General features: G+C 44.6%; 3 protein-coding genes across 8 annotated transcripts; 2 read left to right on the forward strand and 1 right to left on the reverse strand.

Moving 5' to 3' along the window:
* Positions 1-34: 34 nt before the first annotated feature.
* ints10 (integrator complex subunit 10) lies at positions 35-13034 on the reverse strand. Of its 5 annotated transcripts, none has more exons than XR_013303241.1 (24): positions 12544-13034; positions 12384-12451; positions 12209-12312; positions 11993-12132; positions 11847-11928; positions 11639-11779; positions 11408-11582; positions 10640-10809; positions 10416-10555; positions 10207-10360; positions 10047-10129; positions 9429-9584; positions 9191-9299; positions 9026-9105; positions 8797-8959; positions 8590-8683; positions 7328-7396; positions 6753-6950; positions 4098-4350; positions 2980-3074; positions 1614-1831; positions 1365-1500; positions 1209-1276; positions 35-157 (listed from the first exon to the last, which is right to left on the reverse strand). XR_013303241.1 is itself a non-coding variant. In XM_077609538.1 (19 exons), the coding sequence occupies exons 1-18, from the start codon at positions 12670-12672 to the stop codon at positions 6794-6796; spliced, it is 2214 nt and encodes a 737-aa protein (XP_077465664.1). In that variant the 5' UTR covers positions 12673-13034; the 3' UTR covers positions 4089-4350; positions 6753-6793. The 5 variants fall into 5 exon arrangements, 3 of the variants coding, with proteins under 3 accessions (XP_077465664.1, XP_077465663.1, XP_077465665.1); XR_013303242.1 differs by having other exon boundaries at positions 1358-1500; XM_077609538.1 differs by lacking the exons at positions 35-157; positions 1209-1276; positions 1365-1500; positions 1614-1831; positions 2980-3074 and having other exon boundaries at positions 4089-4350.
* atp1b4 (ATPase Na+/K+ transporting subunit beta 4) lies at positions 951-5649 on the forward strand. Its single transcript, XM_077609540.1, has 9 exons — positions 951-1117; positions 1201-1269; positions 1667-1883; positions 3350-3478; positions 4142-4246; positions 4509-4708; positions 5009-5065; positions 5303-5395; positions 5475-5649. Exons 2-9 carry the CDS (start codon positions 1216-1218, stop codon positions 5634-5636), a joined length of 1017 nt encoding a protein of 338 aa, XP_077465666.1. The 5' UTR covers positions 951-1117; positions 1201-1215; the 3' UTR covers positions 5637-5649.
* Positions 13035-13528: 494 nt separating the features above from the next.
* Positions 13529-16937, forward strand: LOC144082886 (mitochondrial nicotinamide adenine dinucleotide transporter SLC25A51-like). Of its 2 annotated transcripts, none has more exons than XM_077610356.1 (2): positions 13529-13673; positions 14690-16937. In XM_077610356.1, exon 2 carries the CDS (start codon positions 14747-14749, stop codon positions 15665-15667), a length of 921 nt encoding a protein of 306 aa, XP_077466482.1. In that variant the 5' UTR covers positions 13529-13673; positions 14690-14746; the 3' UTR covers positions 15668-16937. The 2 variants fall into 2 exon arrangements, with proteins under 2 accessions (XP_077466482.1, XP_077466483.1); XM_077610357.1 differs by lacking the exon at positions 13529-13673 and adding an exon at positions 13728-13944.
* The last annotated feature ends 759 nt before the right edge of the window (positions 16938-17696 follow it).

Raw genomic sequence — 17696 nt, forward strand, 5'->3', positions numbered from 1 at the left:
TACGCTGTAAAATAAATACATATTTTGGAGATGTGATGTGGGAGGAAGCCGGAGTACCTGGAGAAAACCCACGCGAGCTTGGGAAGAACACACAGGAACCCGGGACCTCACGTGGACATGGTGACCTCTCTTCCAAAATGGCGTCTGGCTGCCAGTACTAGTTTACGGGAAATATAACATTATTTTCTTCACATTGTTAATGGTACATAGTTGCGAATGTGAGTTTTTGATGCATTATAAGATTGTCGGTCACCTTTTGCATAAAAAATGTCATTTTACATCCAAGGCAAATGTACCGAGGTGACTTTTCAGGGTCGTCGTGACACTAGACGAGCACTTTTGGCGCGCTTTTAGCAAAAGCGCAACATGCTGAGAAAGTCTCCATTCAGCCTAAAACTCCTCCAAAGAAGCACGCGCGAATGCACGTTCCAAAAGATCCGCTTTTTTTTTGTTTTCCATGACGCAACTTCTCTTTTCATGTAAGAGAAAGCCCCCCTCACAAGTGAGTCCTCCTCTCCAAACTTGCAACCGGGCTAGCTCGGCGCTTCTACGTGACCGGAGTGCAAATGCAGGGAGGTGGGGGGAGTTTGGGGGTCCTCAAACTTGAAGAGTTTATGTTGAACCCTCTAAAAAAAAGCCTGATGTACGTGCCAAATTTGGTTAATAATGCGGATTTCCGCAGTTGGAAATACAAGAAAATAAGACAAAGAGAAATGAATCCTAAGGTTTTTTTTCGTACGGGTACATGACGGAACGCGGGGAAAATGATCGTGGCGTCTTTTGTGTTGTAACGAGCTATAAATATTGCATTCAGCCTTTGCTTTAGCGGACATTGAGCGATGGCGCGCGTGTGTAGAATACAGCACTGGGACCGCCGGGGTCCTTGCCAAAATGCGCCTTGAATCCTACCGAAAAAAAAAGCACTTTAGTATCCCACCCCCCGTGTTTCTCAGCTCCTGACTTCATTCACGATGTTGGACGTTTAGATGCAGGAGGCTCTCCGCACCTCGGCCTCAGACTTTCTAATGAAACTCTTCCAAAACTTTTGACAAACGGCATTTTTTTTTACCTTGGCGCTTTTTTGGAGTAGCAATTTTTTCCACTAGAAAAACTTCAGGTAGGTGTATTTTTCGGTAGCATTTGGGGGTTTTAATTCCCTTTGATTTATGAGTGTATGGAAACATTGTTTATCATGTGAAGGTTCTTACTGAGAAGATGGAGCCAGGTTCCACGGAAGAAGCTGAGCAAGTTCCGCTACCGAGAAGTCCGGTAAGAGCTATAAAAGGAAAAAAAAGGGAATAAAATTGATTTTTAGATGTTGTTTAGCCATGTGAAATGTGTGTGGACATTTTTTTACTGTATACTTGCGTGTACTCCTGGGTCCGCGAGTCCAAACATCTGGACGTGAGCCGGCGCACGCAAACAGGAGGGTGGGCTCCAAGGGGGGTCTCTCTCCCGATGTCGGGCGGCAAAGGTCACCAGCGGGATGTTACGATCCGCCTAAACGAGATGTTGAGACGGGACCACGTCACGAATATGCAACCCGGGGAAGGGTTGTCTTACGTGTGGCTCTTTTTTTTCCCCCCTTGAAAAGAACAAGGTCACTTTTGAACCTGCAGAGGAGGACATGTGGGTTGAACGGCTTTTCTCCCCTTCTCTCCGCCAGCCCGCCAAGGTGATCCTCAAACACGGGCAGGAGCTGGAGGAGGAGCAGGAAGAGCTGGCCGAGCACCAGCCTTTGGAGCAGGAGGACCTGAACTTTGAACGCTGGAAGCGCAGACCCTTGCCAAGGAGGACGCTGCACCAGAAGATCAGCGACGTGAAGACCTACCTGTGGAATGCCGAGACCAAGGAGTTCATGGGCCGCTCGGGAAAGAGCTGGGGTGAGTTGACGGCCAGCCCAGAGAGGTTTGGCCGTGCTGGCAAACGTTGCGTTTCGGTGGCGAGGGCGGACGAAACCGCCGTCATCAAGGAAAGCTCCTTAAAATGTTCTTCCGTTTCTGTATTTCCATTCGCTTGCATCTTGACCTACACGTTGAATTTGTTACATAACTCAGCTTTCAATGTATTTTAACCGCTTCGGCAAAGCACTTTTCTCCAAAGAATTGAATGCAAATAGCACCAAAATACCCACATTTTTTTCTTCCATGAATGAAGTCATTTAATACTTTACCGAAAACCTAATAGGAAAAAAACTAAGCAAAATATATGACCGAGTCAGAAAAGCTCGGAGATAGGTCGATCATTAATTAAGATTAGCGGCGATTAAACACATTTTATATAATAATAAATCGGATGCTAACATTTATTTCAAACCTATTGCCTATGTTAATGTCACCCTGATGCATTGTTAAAATAATTAACTCGTTAACAACAACAGGCTTCTGATTATGGGCGCTGAAACTTGTAAAAGTCAAATTATTATCACGGGTTGATTCATTATCTCTCAAATTTCACGTCCCAATCTCAATCCAAAAACTCCCAGGTAGTATTTTTTTCTCCAAATATAACATATTTAGCTCCATAATTCCAATTATAAGTGTCGTATGAAGCAGTCCAGGTTTTGCCACCGCCCCTGAAAAATCCCCTCTCCAGCCAGAGGTGGCTCACGAGCCCTAGATTACTCCCCCTTCCTTGAAACGCCGCACTGGGGAAACTTGAGCGGGTGTGTGCGTGTCACTGATGTTTACATAGGTGCGATTCCCCAGAAAAACAGCCATACCCCCTGGGGACGGTGTCCCAGTGGGAGCCCCGCTGGCCAGAAATCACATTCCATTCAGATCTTAACAGGCTCTTCACATCCTCCTTCACACGAAAGCGTCCGCTCATGCACGTACACATCCGACCCGCGCGACCAACTCTCCAATTTTGCAAAAAACGGAGATGAAAGTGTGACCCCAACGGCTCGGTGCAGCCACGTTGGGGGGGCCGCGTATCCTGGAGAAAAGGAATAAGTGTGTAAGAGTGTGTCCACAATACCAGAGCGTCCCGATTGGTGGTCCTTGGAGTCGTCCGGGCCTCCGCGGCTGCAAAAAAAGCTTCGCCGCGATGTCAACCGGAGGTTCACTGTGTTCCTGAGAGAAAAGACAGCTGGAAGAATTCTCACTGCGCTCGAACAGAAAGGCCTTTGTGGATCCGGGGGACGTTGGCCCCCCAAAATCTGGGCCATTTAAACAGCCTATCGTCATATATGTGAAGCAACTTTTTCACGTGACTTTGCGCCAATCTTTACGATTTGAATCCTAATAATAAAAGGGTTTCAGTTGCCATTGAGTCCTACAAATCCTGCATTTGTGATTCTCGTTGGTTGGAGACGAGCTATTCCAATTCCTTTTCTCTGACTTTTTAGGCCTCATCCTTCTCTTCTATGCTGCGCTTTATACGTTCCTGGCAGCCATGTTTGGCGGCTGTATATTTTGCCTCATGTGGTCTATTAGCCCCTACCATCCCACCTACAACGACAGAGTGATGCCACCAGGTAAACAGAATCCCACCCACGCAATGCACGCTGCATTGGAACTTCATTTGTTTGAGACAATTGCTTTTCAATCAAAGGCAGGCCTGTTTTTTTTTTTTTCCTACGGGCAATCTGGGCGACCGCCCAGGGTGCAATCTAAAAGTGGGTAACTAAAATCCCTCCTTTTCCCCTCAAATTATATAACTAGTTGTCTAGACTTATATCACTTATTTCCACATCAAGTTAGTGGTGTAGACCATCTGCCAGTAATGAATGCAATTTTTGTTAAACACATTTCTTAAGATGTGATTTGATTATTTTGCATGCAGGTCAGTAAAGTCAAATTCTAGGTTTAATCCAATCATCCGGAACACAATTTATTGCCAAATGTAAAAAGAGGCAAATAGGTTGAGCCCTGAATTCAGATTATGTAATGTCATTTTTTTAATTTAAAGCCATTGTACTTGATATTTTTGGTTCAGGGTTTTTGGAATTTACAATGGTGTTTGTTTGCACTTTTCTACTCCAACCAAGTACTTTTTTTTCTAGTTGATACCTGGTCGTAGTAGTGAGGCATTATTCCTAAGCGATTACCCAGGGTTCCCACCCACCCTCCTTCCTTCCGCCCGTGGACGCTCACCGGTGTCTCGTCACAGTTGACTGTCTGTGGGTGTCCGCTGGCAGGTATGACTATGGCGCCACATCTGGAAGGCCATGACATCTCCTTCAACGCCTCCGAGCGCAAATCGTGGAAGCGCTACGCCCGCTCCATGGACGAACATCTACGACGTGAGTTTGGGGAAATGGGGGAGGGTCTCGGACCGGTTAACCCGAGTTCGCCTAGCCTCATCAGTACCTTTGTCCCGTATTCTCTTTTGCTCCTGCAATGCACACTGGGAAGGGAAGCCTCTTTGTGAGTGTGTGTGTGTGTGTTTCCCCCCCAACTCCCCTTTTATTCATTCACACTGCCTTAATCAGAGACCTTGGCAAGGAAGAGAGCTATTGGACAGATTTATTCACGCCCCCCTCCCCTCCGCTTTGCCTCCCTCAGCCTACAACGATGGTGCACAGGAGAGGAAGAACATCCGCTGCACACAAGACAGGTACTTCATGCAGGACGATTTGGAAGAGGATGCCGAGAGGAAAGCCTGCCAATTCAAGAGGTCCTGGCTGGGGGAGTGCTCGGGTCTGCAGGACCCCCATTACGGCTACTCGCAGGGGAGGCCGTGCGTACTCCTCCGAATGAATAGGGTGAGATGGGAAAGAGCCCAACTTCTATTATTTACTGCTCTGGGGAAGCCGTGACATTTTTCGCTTTGGCGCCATCTTGGTGTCAAGCTCCTAAGTTCAAGTGGTTGACCAGACCACGGCCCGCGCCAAGTTGTGAAAATATGATTGAAAAGGGCGCGCACAAGAAGCCTGAGTTCTGTTGAACTTCCAAAAGCCACTTAAACGGGGGTTTTGGTCAAAACCTGACAAGACTGAAAATTTCAAGTTGGCTTTGGCTAAGTGTCAGTCAGTGTTGCTAACATGTCGGATTTTCTTCTCTAGATTCTTGGATACCTGCCAGGCCATGGAAAACCAGTCAATGTGACTTGTGGAGTTAAGGTATAACAACTGTACAATCTGGGAAAATATTTAGAATATCGAGTTAGTCCAAAATTATGAAGACATTTAACACAAGCAGCCCTAATTTACTCAAAGCAATAAAAAAAATGCCCATCACCTTTTGCTAATGGAAATCCCCAAAAATATCCGAATCATGATGGGATTCAATTGTGCTGACTAATTCTGACCTTCTGAATTTTCTAAAGAAATCTCAAATCCCAACGACATCTCTTTCAGAAAGGACCACCAGACGCTTTGGGTGAAGTCCAATTTTTCCCCAAGAGTATTTTCGACCTGAAGTACTACCCTTACTACGGCAAGCTTCGACACGTGAGTGCGACTCTCTGACTAAAAAAACGCTTCAAAGTGCCAGTTAGTCCTAAACCGGCGTGAATGCGCCCGCCACCAGGTGAATTACTCGTCTCCGGTGGTGGCCGTTCGCTTCTCGGGGGTGCAATACGACACTCACGTCCAGGTGCAGTGCAAGCTGAACGGAGAGGGCATCATCAACGACTCCCCCACTGACCGCAACTTGGGCAGCGTCAGCTTCTACTTGCAAGTCGGAGCGTAGGAACGAACGAACGAACGAATACTTGTGATTCGAAAATCACCCCTATCCTCACATACACATACACATACATACACACAAACACACACACACACACAGGCGCAATGACATCCATTTCCTCATAGAATAATGCGTCAGATTTAATCCAACTAAACCGTGCCCATTTTTTTTCCTACGTTATGCAAATCCAATTAAAAAGTAAAGCAGTAGAAAAGTCGTTATTTGATTGGGTGTGAGCTTTAGAGAACGTGCTGATTTTTGGTTAGTTTTCTTCAGACGGTACTAATTGTCGGTAAATGTATTTTATTTTGAAACATGTATATTTGAAGGAATATTGTGCAATGAAAAGAAGCCTTGCACTGTACTCACACAATAAAAGAAGGTGGAAAAAATAGTCGCACAGCTCTGTGAAATTTTAAATAAATACAGTCGCCTTCTTAAAACGTTCATGCAAGGATTGTGATTTTTTTCCCCTTTTTTAACCCATACAGGGGAGTCGTTTGTCTAATTTGCTGCCTTCGACGGCACGAAAATGTATAAAATCCAATAATTAATCAAGGATTAGTAGTTGCACATCCAAGATATGTTTGCAATTATTAACATATGACAGAATGGTTCTTTTGTATGTCTCAGTTGAAGAAAAAAAACTTTTTGTCAATAATGCTTCATTAATCAAAAACTAATCTAGTGGTTTGTATGGTGTGACAACAAACGTTTTGGGCTGCCTTCCGACTTTATTAATAATAGCTTTCAAAAGTGTGGAATGTACACACGTATTTCCACAACAAAATGCGTTGTAATGTAATTCAAGCTAAAACACTATTTTACAATTGAAGTTTAAAACACACAAAAGCAAAAAGAATAAACCCAGTGTGCCTCTTTTTCATAACGGAGAAAATCTGAAACGTACATCGCAAGAACTGAAATAAATTTTTAAAAAAACAGTTTTTTATGAGTGTATTGGCAAATGTAGTCAAATTGAACGCCGGATGCAAACTATTGACTAGAAAACCAAAAAGAGGTTTGAACGCCCCATTCCCCCCCCCCCCCCCCCCCCCAAAAAAAAAAAACATCACATGATCATGAAACCCCTTAAAATATCAGCACAAGAATACTCACAATACAGTCAGTGGGTTGCCAGGTTTTGACAAAAATGTCAGTCAGGGGAGGGACTGGACGATGATGATTTTCTCGTTGATGCAGAAACGGTGGAGGACGCCGAGCAGGTTCTCCCCGCAACGCGACACCTGCCTCTCCATGGCCAATCGGAAATCCTCCTTCACTCCTTTGGTAATCCCTCGGGTCACCGTGTGGTGTCTGCGCGGGAGAAAAAAGATAAATACACCGGCGTGGCGTTTAGGGAAGCGCATCTGAAAAGCCGCACGGGGCAATTGAAAAACGCGGAGCGATCCATCGACAGAACACGTGAAAAAGAAGCACAAATGAAATGCTGTGAAAAGGCCAAAAGAAAATCCATTCCACAACATCCAGAACGACCTCGGAACGGACGGTGATGACGACAGAAAGACGAGCGATGGCTCAAATCAACCAAAACGGCGACAATCTTTTTTTTCTTAGGTGATGGGCCAAAAAAAAATGAAATCAAATCGGGGATGTGGGGGTGACAGGCCTCGGACTCGGGAATGAATGGCAACTGGTGTCGGGGGGATCGTGGTGAGAGGGGCCCGGGGTACCTGTCCATCATCTGGACCCCTTGTAGCAGAAGGGTGTTTAACTCCACCCCCAGGGCGGGCCTAGGGTTCCTGAGGGACAGCAATATTCAAACACTCAGTAAGTGAAGATGCATTCAAAGTGCTCTTAAGTCTGCAACTTCCACCAAGAGGTCATTTAATAGATTTAACATACCGTATTGTCCGGACCATAAGACACACTTTAGTCATAGTTTGACTAATACTTAATAATATATATTTAAAAAAAAACGTTACTTTAACAGATGCCTATTTAGCCTGTTTAATGTTGTTACTTTTGTCTTGGTTTCTGATTAAAAAAAGCCCAAAAATGCAACTTCAAAATCAATTTTTCCCCCGTATTGTGTATTCTTTGGCTGGTGCGACTTATAGTCCAGAAGATACGGTACAGTATCTCCCTAAAGTGAGGACACCCAACATAGGATATGTCTAGTAATTTTCAAAATGATGGGAAAAGGATGGATGGGGCAGGGGGATGGCGCAAGTCCTAAAAATGCTCCTGTGGGTGGGTGGCCATGCAGGGTGCTAAATTAGGATACCTGTGTATAGGCAAAAAAAAAAAAGACAAAAAAGGAGTACATCATTTTGTGCTCGAGTGGAATTTCTTCAGTGTTGTCCCATCAACACAAGATTGGAAGGGGTGTACTCACTTTTGTGAGATACTGCAAAAGCCTTCTCTTTTACGAAAACCTGCTTTTGTTAGCAATTAGATATGTTGCAAAATCAGAATATACATTTTTTTGAAAAGATATTACAAACTATTTGAACATATAAAGGAACTATGAATATTTTAAAATAGGAAGTTACTTTTCAATCATCCTGCATATTCACAAAGTGACCCGAAAAAAAGAAAAAAATCAGGGCAGTAAATTTTTTTTTTTTTAAATACCTATCCAAATTTGGGGTGTTTTTAGAGGAGTCAGTCAATATCCACAGAGTACATTTTAGAGATATATTTATATTTGCACGATTGAAAGAAATTGTGCAGGAAAAAAGAAAAAAAATGCCCAAAATAGTTCACTTCATCACATTGGATTATTTTCATGTTCATGTGAAGCAAAATACTAAAAGTCTTGACCGCTGCGCTAATGGAGATGCACTGTTTAAGTCATTAGCTTCATCTATCTCTATTTAAGCTTCTTGTGCGGGCTAAATTCAATGCTATTTTCAGAGTAACAACAAGACGATCATCAAGTGAATTTGCAAGAAAATCCAGCATATGGCGGACCGGATGACGACGTGCTTACTTAATCAAAATTCCCTGGTTGGGAAGCAGCTCCAACTGGATCCTTCCTCCGTCGGGGGTCCGCAGGTACGCGAACTCCTCCAGCATGTCGATGTCTGACGAAGAATGTGAGCTCAAGGAAAGTAACAGAAAAATAAAAAAAGTGATCCGAAAATACCCCAAAATGACTTTGCGTGGGTAACTAAAGGGTGGAACGTTGTCAGGATACTGGTGACGTAGTTGAAGAAATTCTCATATTGGAAAGCGCCTTGCTGGCAAATCTTATCCACGGCTTTTAGAAAGAGCGTCTCGCCCTGCGGCCAATCGTACTGCAGGAGCACCACCACGTGACCCAGCGAAAGATCGTCTCGGGTGTCTGCGAAGGCTCGCGGCTAGCGAGCGGGTGAGAAATTTGGCGTTAGCCCACCTGCGGAAAGTCTACAGTGGGGCGTCGGTACCTTAAAGCAGGCCAACATCAGCTGGAGGCAAAATGGCAGGACGGCATTGCTGGTGCAGGGAAGCAATCTCAGGTCGTGGCCTACAGTGGACAAAAATGGATAATTGTTCATTCAAATCGCCATTTCTTTATTGATAATCATTTTTTTTTTTTTTAAACTGCTCACTTTTCTTCAATTTGGTTTTTGGTCTCGTCTGATCTTCCAATGTTTTTGTTGCTTCGTGGGTGGGAGGTACCAGTCCACTGACAACATCCAGAAGCTTCTCGCAGGCAATCTGAAAAACATTTATATATATTTACACCGGACCAGTTCAAAATGGACGCAAATTGTAACAGTCAATTTTTGGGGGGGATAGGAATGAACTCATTTAGTTGTTTGATATAAAAGAGAGGTAAAAGAGTACCCTGTATTCTCCCAGTGCATAGTGGCAAGAGGCCTGCTGTATGAGGGCCCTGTGGTGCTCCAGACTGGTCTGGCCCGAGGGGCTCTGCTGGCCCGACTGGGGCTGCTGCACGGCCGCCATCTGGTGCAAACTGGACAGGGCCTTACGGTACTGGCCCTGGACAAAACCACATGAACCAACACTTAGCAAGTAAGACAATATTGTTTAAAGCCATCACTGTCTGGAAAGGACTTTGGTGTTTTTTTAATGAACTTCCCATGATGATCGTCAATGCAAACTACACATTTTAATCACGATTAATTAAGATTTGCGGCGATTAATCCCATTTTCTATTAATAATAAATCCGAGGCTAGCCTATTTCAAACCTATTGCTACGTTAATGATACTGTCACCCTGATGCATTGTTAAAATAATTAACTGTGTTAGCTAACTCGTTGCCAACAACAGGCAAAGTCAGTGAATGAATGGATAATTGAGTTAACTCGCTCAGCCTTGACAATAGTATATTCAGAATGAAATACAAATAAATGGATTACAAAAATGTCCGATGTCCAATCTATTATTGCAATGGCTGTACATCACTGCAATCTGCTCAGTGCTGTTTTTTTTTTTCTTGCCTGGTATATGATCATGTCAGTGAGGAAGATTCGGAACCATAGCCAATTTTCTGTCTTCCACGAGGCGCACATTTTGTTGAATTCTGTAAAAGCACAAATTCAGACACTTAAAATCGATCGCCTCGAACTAGCACGGGTTGGCGACGATTTTTGCTATGACCTGTTTCCAGAGTGTCGTGGGAGTGAATAAGGTCCCAGCTTTCCCTGGCTGTGTAAAATCCCTCCAGGGTCTCCGACCAGTTGGGCATTTCTGTCTTGTTAGCGAGGATGTGACGGCCACGCACCTTCCCCAAAGCGTCCTCGTCGTCCGAACTCTGAAACAAACGTTCGTAAAACACTTGCCTGGTGGTCAGCTGGCGCGATCCTCACCGCGGTCTTCTCTCTGCCGTCGGCCATTTTGCGCTTCTTGTGCGCGTGCTTGACCGTTGGCCTCTCCGCCTCCACGTCGTTGTACGCCGAGCTAAAATCTTCCACGAGAATCCACGGCGCCAAGTTCAAAGCATTTACGCCTGATGGATCAAAGCGACAGGTCCTTATTTTTCATCCAGTTGAACATTTTGAGCCAGTGCGCCGCCGCCGCCGCCGATACTGACCCTGGAAGAGCGCCGGCTGCACGGCCGAGACGTAGAGGAAGGCGTTGCGGAAGAGAACCAGGGCGGTACAGATCACCACCTGATTGCAGCAACGGGTTCTCGTGTCTCCTTCCAAGCCCGGTAAGTAGCGACAAAGCTCTTTTACTCTCTGAAGCAATTCCACATAAGTCCTGTATAATACAAACAAACAAATCCACCTTTGTAAACGGCGCTCACTGGCTTCATCGATTAAATCCAGTCATGCTTTTAGGTTAAGTTCAAAATCAATTTTGCCATTTTGAATATTTCATTTCATTACAGTGGCGTCGGAATGGTTTGTTTTGAACGTTTTTTTTATCTGCCTGCTGGTGTAAATACACACAACTATTACACACAAGCAGCGACAAAGCCTCTCCACTTTTGACTTGGAATAAGACATGCATGCAATGTTTGTCTATGTGTTGTGCAATGGAAAAGCAGAGAATTGTTGGTCTGGCTGGTTTGCGTATGCCGGAGAAATTGACCCAAAGTTGTAAAAGGCTACCCTCAAACTTGCCGACCATGCTTGGATGAATCGGTTTTTTTGAAGGAGCTGAAGCCAAAACCAACACTTGATCTTCATCTGGACATGAAGCACCAATTGAAGTAACAGAAGCCGGGACCCTCTGCTTGTTAGATGTAAAATGCAGCCGTAAAACATGCCGAACTTAGTAATACCGTATTTTCACGACTAAAATGGCACGGAATGCAATGATATTTGATCTTTTTTTTTTAACATGGATTGCATACCTCTGTCCTTTATCACCCTGCCACTCGCATCGCGCGCCGACGACCGCCAGGAGGTCCAGCAGCCTCTCCCAAGGCTCGGCGACCGCCGAAGACTTCTCCGACAAGCCGTCAATAACGTAGCGCTGGGAGCCACGGGAAACTCCGGGGGACTTGAGAGCACCACCATCTTGTGCGGCTGTCAAAAATGGTAAAATGACGTTGCCGTAATGAGCGAAAACAAACGTGCCTCACCGTTGATCTGTCCGTCGGGCGAAGGTCCTCGAGTGACGTAACCGATGTAAAATTCAGCAGCTTTCAAAATGTATTTCTGCAGCAGGCTGGCTGGCAGGCGCATGTCCGTGTTGTTTATAACCAAAGGAAGGACGTCGCACACTGTAAAACGAGGACAGAAATCATTTTAGCTGAAATCCCTCTCTTTTTATTCCACTATTTCACTGACCAAAAAGTTTTCGGAAGCAGTTAACGGGTGATTCCACTTTCTCAGTTGTCTCAGCCTCTAACAACGTCTCCCCTAAACTGACCTGTGGAAAAAAAAAACAGATGTAAAATATTTTCTCCCGGTGTTACAGAGAAAAAATACAATACCCCGTGCTGGACGACAGATTCCGGAAAGCGTTTTAGTAGGAGTAACAGCATTTCTGCCTTTTCCAAAGTGTTGAAACACTGCTCTGTGGCCTTCAGTAGCATCTCACACTGAATCCGTCCAGGTAGTGTTTCAAAAAGCCCTGGTGTGGACAGGGAAATAAAGTTAAGCTTGAAGCTCTTAGGAGAGTTTTATGGAAAAGGAGCACTTTTTTTCACCTCGAAGGAACTGCGAATGTTTGTCCTGAGCTTCGCTGCGCAGGGCCGCGGTGATGACGCTGATCTCACGCCACACGACGGGCTGATCTGGGAAATTTAGGAACCTAAAGCATCGAGAAAAATGTTCTTAAAAGTGACTACTTGAGAATGACTGGGGAAGTATGAAAAAACTTACATGTCATACAGCAATCTCCCTGCACAAGAAGTCCTTTCGGCATTGCGTTCAATGGTGTACATTTCATACTGTGGGGGATTATAGTTTCAATAAATACAAAATACCACTTTTTCTAGAGCTCTTTAAATTCTACAACTGTCCCAATTTTTTTTAAAAGTACCTGTATGTTGAAATCGGCTGGGTAAAGGGTTCTGGCCGTAATGAGCCAAGCTTTAGCTGCACAAGGGTCATCTGGAACCAGCTCCCGAGCTCTTTTGACCAAAAATTCGCAGTCTTTTTGCGCAGACATTTGTGTTGAGCTTCCTGTCTGTCAAACCGACAATAAATCCTACTTTCGTCGCAATCCAACTCTGACATCAAGATGTTTTTGGACTTGATTTGCCCAGTTTGCAACGGGTGCAAACTACATTACAAACAAGATTACTGACGGTACATAAAAAAAGCTAAAAGATGATCGAAGTTATCTTCGCAGGGTAGTTTCAATTACGTAGCGTTACAGTTTTTTTTGTAATCCAGAAAACATTTAACCTGTTTGTATTCGCATGTTATTGTACACGCATGAGGATGCAAACAAACAAATTTAGTGTAGATTATGCAGCTGGCTCGTTCGTGCATCTGTCGCCTTGTTGATGACGTCATCTGACAGTCGTAAATTGTCTATTTTTTTACGACATCTGCGGCCATATCACAATAATAACAATAACAAGCCAGGAGGAACATTAGTAAACGTAACAAAGCAATCCATATTAATTTCATTTTGCGTCTCATATTGGTTCGTCATTCGCCTGAGTGACGGCGTGATTAAAAATATATATTATAAACATATGGCATAGTAAACGACTCTCAAATATCACATCTAGTGTGGAAATGATTATAATACAAGTTGCCAAACAAACCTAGCCCTTCTAATTATGGAATAATAGTAAATATCAACAAAAACACAACGCATTGACGGAAAATGTACAGACTGTGTTCACATGTACTCGCCAAAAAAATCGTGTGTCATGTCAAAATGAAAGTACTTTGAAAATAGCTGTATGTTGTCGTTTCGCCTGATTAAAAATATATATTTAGCATACAGGAGGAGTTTAGTATATTTTTCTTTGCTAGATGGCGCTAACTCGATAGATTTATTCGGGCGTAGAGCGGAAATGGGAATAGAAGAAGAGAGACCTGTTGGTGGAGCTGCAGACGCGACCTGGGGGTCGAGTTAGTGGCCTTTTCCTGGGTAAGGAAGGTGGCACTCCACCTGTCGGGGGACAGGCCTGCAACCATTGGTCCACACGACAGGTAAACAATCGTTTTCAGGCTGCGATCATCTAAACGCCTACGTTTACACTTGGTCTCCTGACGTCCAACGTCCACAAGCTGGAACCAAGCATTGCTTTATCCATTTTCAGTCGGGCAGGTTAGCAACGTAGCATGCTAAACTGACACGCCGTGATTGTAGCTTGCATTATAAGCTTCCGGTGCAAAGTCTTTATATGTATCGTATTTTTGGATTGGCATGACAGAGACACTCGTTGGTTGCTCATTTGTGCAAGACTAGGCACGATAGCAGGTAGGCGAACGTGTGGTGACAGTTGATGAACTTTAACCTCAGAGGGTTGCTTATCTTTCGAAATGCTATCTTTGACGGTTTCATTTTGACGACTTGTTCCTTATGGCGAAGCTATTCTTCCTTTTTTTATAATCGCAAACGCACGCCCCGAATTGCTATCAAGGAACAAGGGCGTGTTTTTACTGTATTTAATCGAAGACGTCATGGTGAAGGTAGAAAGACTTATTTGTTTACAAGGTTGTTGTTACATTAGAGTAATAGTTTTTTTGCAGAAATATTGCACTGCAATATTCTTACAGGCTGTGCGTGGACAATAGTGATTGTCCATAATTATTTATTTAAATTTATAATAGCTTTTTTTGTGTTATCTATATATATTTATTACCTGACTAACGCCCTAACGTTAAAACAACAAGAAGTACTGATATGGTGTATATAGATTTCTCTAAATTTAAAATAAATAATTAATTAATGGCGATATGGAATATACAATATATATATATAATTACATACATGTATACATATATACCTATACATATATATATATATATATATATATATATATATATATATATATATATACACATATATATACACATACACATACATATACACATACATATACACATATACACATACACATATACACATACATATACACATACATATATATTTCAAATGGCTGTAAATATTGGCACTCCCACGCCATCATTCATTTACTCACCCATTCCTTGCTTTGCGTCAGGTGTTTTTCGAGGAGATTAGTGCTGACGCGATGGAGCATTGAGTCCCCCCAGTCACCATGGACTCGCCGTCACCCCGGACCCCCTCGCCGCCTTCCCCTTTGACCAAAGGAGGTCCCCCCTTGCTTTCCAGCGGGCCCCTCAGCACCATACTGGGGCCTCAAGGAAAGCATTACGTGTGCGGCTCGGTGGCGGCCTTCACCAACATCATGGTGACCTTCCCCATCCAGAAGGTCCTGTTCCGGCAGCAGCTGCACGGCGTGCTGGCGGTGGAGGCGGTCCGTCAACTCCAGCGGGACGGCCTGAGGAACCTCTACAGGGGGATCCTCCCCCCGCTGCTCCAGAAGACCACCACCGTGGCCATCATGTTCGGCCTGTACCAGGACTTCTCCCGCGTCCTCCTGGAGCGGGCCGAGGGGAGCGGCGTACCGGAGCTGGTCACCCGCAGCTTCGCCGCCGCGCTGGCCGGGACGACCGAGGCCATCCTGGCGCCCTTCGAGCGCGTGCAGACGCTCCTCCAGGACCACCGGCACCACGGGCGCTTCAACAACACGGCGCACACCTTCAGGACGCTTCTGTCGGAGTACGGCGTCCGGGAGTGCTACCGCGGTCTGGTGCCCATCCTGTTGCGCAACGGTCCCAGCAACGTGCTCTTCTTCGGGTTGCGAGGACCCATCAAGGAAGCGCTCCCCGAGGCCGGCACCCGGGCCGGTCACCTGGTTAACGATTTTGTGTGCGGGGGCGTCCTGGGCGCGGGGCTGGGGATCATGTTCTATCCGTTAAACGTCATCAAGTCTAGGGCGCAGTCACGGGTGGGCGGGGCTTTCCAGCCTTGCGGCCAGGTGCTGCTGACCGTGTGGCGAGAGCGAGGCGGGAGCCTGGCCATGCTTTTTCGGGGGGCCCACCTCAACTACCACCGCTCGCTCCTCTCCTGGGGGATCATCAACGCCACCTACGAGCTGCTGTTGAAGCTCGTGTGAGAGCGAAACTGCCAGAAAATGCAAACGAACAAAATGAGCGGTCCCCGGGGGGTCACATTTTTTTCAGTTTGTACGCCAAGGGTCCAAACGAGGGGAGAAAAGTCTCGTTTTCCCAGCCCAGCATTTTTTTTTGTTTTCGTTTACAGTATCATGAGTTTTGTGTGTGCTGTGTTTTGCGTCCTTTGTCGCCAAAAACAATCAAAGTGAACATTTTTGGTTCTTTAATTTATTTCTTATGATGAGATATGTTCAACTTGAATGGGAGTGTCAGAACTGCTATGTGAAAGGGGGAGTTGGCTAAAAATTAAAAAATCAAATAGGCATTATGACTGGGTGTATATGATCTGTATTGGGGGCAACTTTGATGGCATTGGGTGTCTAATTTTGGACTGGGAAGGTTGGCAGCCTCTCAGTCAAAATGAATTGGACGTTTATTGCTGTTAATGGGTGATTTCTATCAATTTTACTAAGTGACACAGCACATACCCTCAATACCAAACAGTACATATGCATGTGAATCAGTTAAAGGTCTATTTTGGGAAGCAATTTCCCAAAAATCATGTCATTTACACACCTGATGTTGACTTACTTCCTCTATATCAAAATAAGAGGCACAAGATGGCTTTCTTGTTCCCGAATCCAATTTTTCCAGGCGCTACTTTCCATTCATAATGACTGTCAAGACACATTTATGAACAAAAATAATAGCTGACTCCCCTTTTGTTGTGAGCACTATTAATTAGCATGTTTTGTTGCACATTGAAGCCGTGCACAAATACACTATCAGGATGTTGATGCTGTATTATGGGAGACATATTGAACATCATCAACTGGTCTTTTTTTGTCTTTCCAACTCATTTTGACGGGCATCTTTGGAGGTTAGCACCCCGGCCATCAACTTCCCGTCCTCCCTTTCCTTCCCTCCCGCCGCCGCCGCCACGCTTGCCCTCCTCGGCTGTCCCTAACGTCTGTTGACATAATGGGCTCACATTTCACACTCGAGTAGCCGCAGCCAGTCAGCGAGCAGCCCCGGTGAGGCGTACGGAGCCCGAATGGCGGCAGAGGGAAATGTTCAGTGGCACAAAAAGCTCAAGCTGCCATGTAAATGGACCACTTGGCCTATTTCCTTCCTGCTTTTTCATTTGCAACAGTCCACTAAGTGTTGCCTTTTATAACGTTGGGCTTCCACCAACTTGGATTCTTTTCCCTCCAGCAAAAAAAAAAAAAAAACGGTCCAACCATGCCAAATAAAATGTTGAAAAGCAAAATGTGCATTTCTCTTCATATTTTTTCCAAATCCAATGCCGGATTAAAACAACTTTGATTTTGCCCCCTTCCCTTAGCTTTACCAACGTTTGCCGCTGCAGACTTTCTAGATTACCGAATGAAAAAGTCAGACAGATCAAGATCAGATTAAAGGCAATCTGGGCAGCTGTGCTCAAGTCTTTCTCATTTAGGGGATGAAATTAAAAGCCCCCCAGGCTTTAAAAAGGGGGAAATTTGTAAGCGTTCTCAATCTGCAAGCCGATAAAAGCGGACACGACAACTCGCAGACGTCAGTATGGAGTCTTTATATGGACAAATTCCAATGCCATGCAACTTTGCAAATGTCCAAACGCGGTTAACGTGTCCAAAAATGGACACTCCGCGTCGTCAACGTTTCTCGCAAAGAAAGCACCCGTTATTTTCAGACAAACATAATGCGGGTGTGTTTTCCACTGTTGGCACGACAAGACAGAAAAGTATGGAGAGATGAGGAGTTTGCATAGTCAGAAATTAAAGTAAGACAGAGATAAGAACATCAAATTTGGACCTCAGTGTACAAGAATGTGTACATGTTTTTTTACGATTGGATCGTTGCTACATCAAAACAGTCACTTTTCCGACCTGCCAAAATATTTAGAATACTGCATCGTATGTTTTTTTGCATTGCATGGAAGTGTCAAAAAAGGTTATGTGTTTTATGGAGAAAAAATAATTTGTAATCTGGAATAAGTACTCACCCTGATCTGGAATTGTCCACTGCAAA

The sequence above is a fragment of the Stigmatopora argus genome, chromosome 9, assembly GCF_051989625.1.
Source record: "Stigmatopora argus isolate UIUO_Sarg chromosome 9, RoL_Sarg_1.0, whole genome shotgun sequence".
NCBI classification, from domain to species: domain Eukaryota; kingdom Metazoa; phylum Chordata; class Actinopteri; order Syngnathiformes; family Syngnathidae; genus Stigmatopora; species Stigmatopora argus.